Source organism: Cyprinus carpio, chromosome B1 (genome assembly GCF_018340385.1).
Source record: "Cyprinus carpio isolate SPL01 chromosome B1, ASM1834038v1, whole genome shotgun sequence".
In the NCBI taxonomy this organism is placed as follows: domain Eukaryota; kingdom Metazoa; phylum Chordata; class Actinopteri; order Cypriniformes; family Cyprinidae; genus Cyprinus; species Cyprinus carpio.
Genome location: NC_056597.1, coordinates 26625860 through 26633470, shown reverse-complemented (window position 1 = coordinate 26633470; position 7611 = coordinate 26625860). Strand labels below are relative to the sequence as shown.

General features: G+C 33.2%; 1 protein-coding gene and 1 long non-coding RNA gene across 3 annotated transcripts; both read left to right on the top strand.

Annotated features, from left to right (window-relative positions):
• Positions 1 to 336: 336 nt before the first annotated feature.
• LOC122134494 (CD48 antigen-like) lies at positions 337 to 4622 on the top strand. Its single transcript, XM_042715995.1, has 4 exons — positions 337 to 499; positions 1946 to 2248; positions 2546 to 2806; positions 4579 to 4622. Exons 1-4 carry the CDS (start codon positions 433 to 435, stop codon positions 4620 to 4622), a joined length of 675 nt encoding a protein of 224 aa, XP_042571929.1. The 5' UTR covers positions 337 to 432.
• Positions 4623 to 5644: 1022 nt separating this feature from the next.
• LOC109060278 lies at positions 5645 to 7210 on the top strand. Of its 2 annotated transcripts, none has more exons than XR_006153771.1 (4): positions 5645 to 5727; positions 6171 to 6212; positions 6453 to 6519; positions 6666 to 7210. It is a non-coding gene; the product is annotated as an uncharacterized LOC109060278 (long non-coding RNA). The 2 variants fall into 2 exon arrangements; XR_006153770.1 differs by having other exon boundaries at positions 5646 to 5727; positions 6453 to 6515.
• Positions 7211 to 7611: the final 401 nt, after the last annotated feature.

The following is a 7611-nucleotide window of genomic DNA, read 5'->3' as shown; positions in this document are numbered from 1 at the left end:
TCAGCTTTGCTTCACAGGAATAAATTATATTTTAATATATATTAAAATAGAAAAACGTTATTTTACATCATAATACAATTTCACAATAATACATTTTTCTTGCATTTTTGATCAAATAAATGCGAAGCCTTGAGAAACATAAACTCCTGTTAAAAAAAAAAAAAAAAAAAAAAAAAAAAACATAAAAAATTTCGTTCTTGATCCCAAACTTTTTGGGCGGTAGTGTGTATGTGTTACATGTAACCTCGTTCAGCCACGAGTTGGCAGCATAAGACCGCTGAAGCATCAGGCTGAATCCTGAACACCTACTTTCAGGAACACGGCTTACCGAAACTGACTTCCTCTATGGTTTCTGTCCTCGCTTGGCCTCTGAGGCGTGTTCCTTGAATACTTTTTAAAGAAGAACGCATGAAAGTGTACTTTATATAAAAAATGTCGGCTCTGAAATACTGGACGACCGTCATCTGCGCTTTGTTCACCGTCATCGGAGCTGCTTCTGGTAAAGTTACTCGATATTTCACTCAACATTTTCTCCATGACGGGGCGGCGACCGCTATTAGCTAACGTTAGTTCAAAGCCGTTTAGTTTTAAAATATATTATAATAGTGTGTATAATTTACAAATACTGCAAGTGACTGCGGTGTATTGAAGGTGATTATATCTACGACGTGATCTTTGTCGTGGTACCTAGTTTTAATGTAGCAAAGTCATTAGCAGCAGGCCAGGCTACACAACAAAGGTGTGACTTTAGTTTATAGGTCAGATGTTTATGCTTTGATTATTTTATTATAATATGATACTACTAACAGTCATAATTATGTATTTTGATTATATTTGTGCGGTATGTATATGACATGTCCATTGTCTAAATGGCCTTGCATTATCAGATTTTCTGTTGTAGTGCTTTTAGATATTTATATTTATTTATTTATTTATTTATTTATTTTTGCGTTTTATTTTTTCTCTTTCAGAAACAAACATACATAGATACTTAACATCAAACAACATAAAAAAAGTGGGATACATATAACAGATATACATCATGGATGCTAAAAAATGAAATTTTACAAATGAATTTTTTTAATATGAAGGGATGTTTATGCATTTCTTTGTTCCTAGTGATTGAAAACAATGAGTCATAAATATTTTAAGTTCTTTTGCAGAAACAAAAACTTAAAGGAGAGGGAGTAATGGACATTTATTTTTTGCTTTACATGTGCATGGGAACTTCCCAAGAAAAATTATCGCTAAAGATGTTATCAGCTTCCTCCCTGATCAGTAACAATTCAAATAAATAGATGTAGATTCATCTATTTTTAATTATTTTATAAAATATATCAAAAACCAGCATAGGTACCTGCTTCCAAAAGTCTTCAGAATATTTACAGTTACAAAATAAATGTGTTTCATTTTCTAAATTACTTAAAGAACATTTTGGTGAGACATCTTTTCTAAACTTGTTAATAAATGTGTTACAAGGATAGTATCAGTATGCAGTATCTTAAAATGTATTTCCTTTGTTATTTGGCAGTAAAAGTTTATTAGTTGCCGACCATATTTTCTCAGCGGGTAACAGCTGACATCACGTGTAAGACATTTTCTAATATGTGAGTTATTACACTTAATATCCATGATATTAATACCTCAGCAACTAAAGATTTGGGTATTCCGATGAGACGCTGAATTATAACTGAGATGTACTTTCACAAGGTGCAAAGCAATTTAGGGGAAATGCTTTTCACAGCAAATTATAATCTCTACAGGAAGATTCAATCCCCTGAAAAAAGAAACCAATTGATGATAGAGTATAAATCTCACCGCAACCTTGTTTAATAAGTCGGAAATAAATATAATTCCCTTACCAAACCGGAAGCTATGAGTAACTATTATACAGAAATTTGCTTGTTGAATGTTGACTAACATATTCTTTCATTTTTCAATCTAGGTGAAGATGTGAATGTATTTGGTGAAGTTGGTGGTACTGTGTCTTTTAGTCCGACCAGCTTACCTCCTCCTAAAAGCGGCATTATATGGAAACAAGAAAAGGGCGTTGAAAAAGTAAAAGCGATTGAATGGGATACTGAAGATGGTTTTGACATCCCGAATCCGAGATTCAAAGGCATCACAACTCTTGATGAGAAAACTGGAAAAATCACTATAACTAAATTAAAATTCGAACATAGTGGACTTTACACCATCGACATCAGCAGTAAAGAGCAGGAACAGAGATTCAACTCTGAAGTTTTGGGTGAGTGGGATGTAATTTTAAAAAGCTTTACACTCGATGCATTTTACACTGATTAACACAGATAGTGTGTGTGATTCTAATACTATACATGGTACACCTCCAAATAAGTAAATATAGTTTGTCATTTGTAAGTGATAGTTTGTGTTAGTGCCACAGCATTATTCTCTGGTGCCATCATATTGTACTCTAACAAGACTTCTTTAAAGTTAGCGTAGTTGTTTTACATTTCTTTTTTCTTCTTTTTTTTTTTTTCTGTGGACTGGAACTTAATATGTTTTTTCTTTGTTTCTTTCACAGCGCTGCTCCCCAAACCTGTGATAAAAATAGAGAAGATTGATATTAACCCTAATGCTGTGTATTTAAAATGTGAGTACAGTGAAAAGATCATCTGGAAGAATTCTGCTGGAGAAACACTGAAGGGCACAATCCAGAGTCCGAAAGGAGAACTTATCACAGTTGAAAAAAAAGGAAATCCAGATGTTTTCTACACATGCACACTCAAGAATGCAGTGAGTGAGAGGACCAGTGATCCGGTCTATGAGAGAGAGCTGTTTGAAGGTAAGTATCATTTATTAAAATCACTGAGTGTTAGATTAGTTTTTACGTTAAAGGGATACTCCACCCCAAAATGAAAATTTTGTCATTAATCACTTACCCCCATGTTGTTCCAAACCTGTAAAAGCTTAGTTCATCTTCAGAACATAATTTAAGATATTTTGGATGAAAACCGGGAGGCCTATTGACGATAGTAGATAGCAGTCTTTGTCGATAGTCAAGACGATATTAAGCTCATTCTCCTATTAATGTATTATATAATAATAATAATTATTATTAGGTGGCCCATTATAATTCGGCTATTATTATCAAATCGCCCCCCTTTTTCATTCAGCTCTGTATTTCACACACACACACACACACACACACACACACACACACACACACACGTGCTCTCACTGAGTTTAATGCCACTGTTATGTTTATGCATCTCATTCTTGTTTCTGTGGCGGCGCGTCAGGCTCGTCATGGTGCTCGGAGCGCTGTATGACTGATGTAGGCTGATCTGTTTAATTTAAATTTACTCCAAATATACAAACTTACCTGTTTTAAATACTTTATATTTAAAGTGTTCATTTATGTCCAATAATGTCCAATATTTAGTGTTAAACTGTTGGTCTTTAAAATAAATCTACTTTTGATTTTCTCCATTGACTGATTTTTGCAGACCTTTAGACTGATAACTTCTGTAAAGGCTGGGTATGCAAACTTGTCACTCTGTCCTATGGCATGACTGTCAGAATCCTAATATATATACATGAACTAGCTGTTTTAAATATTTTGTATTTAACATGTTAGTTTATCAGTATGTTTGAAAGTATATTATTTAGATTCATGGTGCTTCTATAGGCTCCCCAGCTTCTGTTCTGTCTCTCTCTAAGTGTACAGTTTAAAACAACAAATAGTTATGAAATAGCCTCAGACAAGTACAGGGAAGCTCCCTCTCTTGGCTCCACCCGGTCCATGCAGGATAATATCATCTATCGGCAATCTTAATGGACTGGCTATATAATGGTTTAAAAATGACCATGTCACTTCAACAATATTATGTACATTGAACGTTACATTTTCATCTATCCTCTTCATTTTATACAATATATTTGACAGTAAATTAATCCAATTAATGTTAATGGTTAATCTGTGAATCAGTTTGTACAGATTTTCTGCTGTTTTGCATTTTCAAATCAAATATAACCAGTTCTTGTTGCAGTAGAAGCTATTTATATCATGTAATGTAACCATAGTTTTCATAGTGTGTGTCAGAGAGAAAGCATTTGAAATTTGTCAGCCATTTTTCAACACAGTATGCCATGTGATACTGTAAACAATGGCCTTACCATAGTAGAGACTGGCAAATTACAGTATGTTACCCTTCATCAGAAAATATCAACTAGCACAGACATACAGTGAGAACTTTGTCAAGAAAGCTCACATTACTGAACGATCTGCTGGCTGTTTAGCATAGTAACACAGTAGACAGCAAATGGCATTAATGTATATATTATTAATGCTAACAAAATACTGTATTGGCAACATAATCTGTTCTACTCTCAAAATAAACACTTTGGACTTTGTATCAAGTCAAATGGAAAGTGTTTAATTTTTTAATTTTAATTTTAAATCATACAATTTGGTTTCTGTGATTGCTGATAGTTTTGACCGGGATATTGTTATCCAGTCATTTAGAGTGCATTATGAATCAGCTGTGCATGTATATTATAAGTTGCGTATAAGTTATATATTATGTTTATTCTCTCTGCGTTCTTTTTCTTCAGAGAGTGGATCTGTGTGGATAGTTCTCATCGCAAGCCTTTACTAATCTTGATACTCGGCCATCCCTATTGTTTTTGTTCTCCTGTAGCAAGTGCTGGCCAGAGTTTCATGGTAAGTTTCTTATTGTGTTATTTTCTTTAAGATATGTGTTTTTTGCTCTTATTGTGTTTTTTAAGGAGCTTCTAAAAATACTGTCTATAAACTTGTACCCTAAGTGTAGACAGTAGTAGTGTGTATAGCAGTGGCCAAAAAGTGATGTCCAGCATAGGGAAAATTGATATCTTCACCTTTAATCAAAAACATATTAATGTTAGTGTTGATGTAGATTTTCTAAGCTGCTACTATGTGAGTTGTGCTTGGAAAGTGTAAAAGTATTGTATGTGCTCCCTGTTCTGTAATTTTTTGTGTTTCTAAGGAATTTTTTTTTTTTTTTCTTTTTTTTTGGCATAGTAAAATAAAATGCATATTTCCAAGATAAGCTGTAGTCTGGCATTTCTTTTTTTTGCTAGCCGGTTTTGCTTCAGTTAAATATTTTAATTAATCGCCTGTCTATATTTCAAGTGTTTAATTAAACTCTCAGTAGGGTCATTTAAAGCAAATAGTGTGAATGTTCCCCTCTGACATTCACATTTGCTTTAAATGACCCTACGAGTTTAATAATGAAACACTTGAAATATGAGACAAACGCTGGTATTTCTATGCTTTATGATTACTTTGAAAGTGTATTTTGAAGGCAGATTAAATTAATATATGCACTTCTAGTGGTAAGCAATGCATGATAAATGTAGATGAGCACAGAGTGTTGAATGTTTATTTTAAATTTTAGGAAACTAATTGTATTCTTCTTGTGGAATCTTATAAGCTCTTGGTGTTGGATACTCAACTGTATGTTTTGTATTTTTAGTTGATTTGTAATTGTTTTTTGTTTGTTTTTATTCTACAACAGACAGCTGGGCATCACAAAAATATAAAGGCAAACTAAGGTATTGAGGTAATGCTTTATTTTTTGTTTTGGAGTGATTGTCTTCAGTCATGTGCCCAACCAACTTTATGTGAAATACTTGATATGACTGATACAGTTAACGTTCAATTACTTATAGCAGTATTTCTCCCTTCAGGGTTTTTGAACCTGCTGGATGGAAAGAAGAATAGTATGTCATTTTTTCATTCATGTATTTATAATTTGCCCTAAAGCATTTTAAAATATTATATTTCAAGCATGCTCTTAAATTGAAGGTTGAATGTTAATTTTTATGTAACTAGACCTAGTTACTTTGAACGATAAGTTCATAATTTCTTTTCTGGAAAGATTGTTTGTTATTTTCCGTTCTGCCCTGTGCAAGATTTCTTTAAAAAAATAAAAAAGGAAATCATGCATACTATGCCGAATTTCAGTGTATTAAAAAGTGTGTTGGGCACTTCCTTAATGTAATATTGACATAAAAATGATAAAAAGTGTGAGAGATTTCTAACATTAACTGCTTTTCATATTTTTTTTTAGGCCATTACATTTTGTAATTTTATTAGTAGTAATTTATTCTGTACCAGTGTACATGAAATTGATAAACTCTATCTTCTTCTTTTCTCATAATAGGTGAATATAAACCACCTGAGGCGGGACAAGGAAAAAGTACCGGTAAGAAAAATAAATCTGTTACAAGAAATCTAGAAATATCTGAAACATGTTCTCAGTGACATTAACACTTTTACTCTGTACCAGTGTACATGAAATTGATAAACTCTATCTCCTTTCTTCTTTTCTCGTATTTTAACATAAGTACTGAGATGTTTATAATGCTTTTACTTGCATTCCTCTGAACATGTGTTCATTGACACTGTAGTTATAATCTTTTTTGTTTATTATTGTGATTTCAAGAAATGACCGTGAATGGAGAAGATAATTAAACTCTGAATTCAGCTGACACACAAAAATGTTGTGGTAGGTAAGTTCATACTATGTCGTGTTTAGTTTCAGTACCAGTAATTTGATCAAGATCAAGAAATTCTCTTTGCTGCTCAGGTCAGCATGATGATAGTTCCTGTGTTGATGCTCCAAATACAAATTCTCATGGCTTCTTTTACTTTCTAGAAAAAAAATAGCTCTGCTTCTGTAAAATATCTGCATGGTTTGGTCAAGAAACAAACTTCTACATGAGGACTTTTCATCATCTCACCTTTTGCAAGAACAGTCTCTTTTCTTTTTTTTCACAGACATGAGCGGTAAACTTTGTATGAATGTGGAATTATAATTTTTTTTAAAAGCCTAGTTTTTCTTTTCAATATTATTCCCCTGCGTTTAATTGCTGCACTGTGTCCACACTGCGGGATTTCTCTTTTTATCCAGTTATCCACACTGTTTGCTTATAATGAGTTGTTTTTGGCAATCTGTATTATCTGCATTGATTGCTTTAGTGATGATATAGACTTGGTGTGGCATCTTCACCTTAAAAGTGTCATTCAGAAGCATGCCGGTGGTATGACAGAAGCTTACTGGTACGTACCAGCTTCCTCCTTTGATCTGTGATGACACTGGTGTCCACCAGAAAGAGAAACAAACTAAATATGTTCATTGACGGTGGTCACTTCAGGCGTATTCAGCTCTATGAAGCAGTCACAGCCATACTACTAGTGAGAATGTGTGTGTGTAATCTTTTTTTTGCTTTTTATGAGCATGTGCCCAGTGTGGAGTGGTGTTATCTGTACTCTCAGAGTAAATTTATTACTAAGTGCCATCGGTGTTATATATACTATTTGCTAATGAACTACACTTATGATTGCAGACAATATGTTGATCACACATGAATGTGATTGTATTTATTTGCTTGTTGTTAGAGAAAAGATTGAATTAGGCTTTGGTGGGCTGAGAGCTGTTGCAAAAAATAGTTTTTGTGTTTGCACCCGGTGTAAATAGACAGTTCCATAAATGAAAAATTAGATGGCATAAAATTATTGGGAAAAAAAGCTGTTTTACTGAGAAATAAACCATCCAATCTAAAAAAAAATTGTCATCAGAGTAGCTATTTTCTAGACTGTTA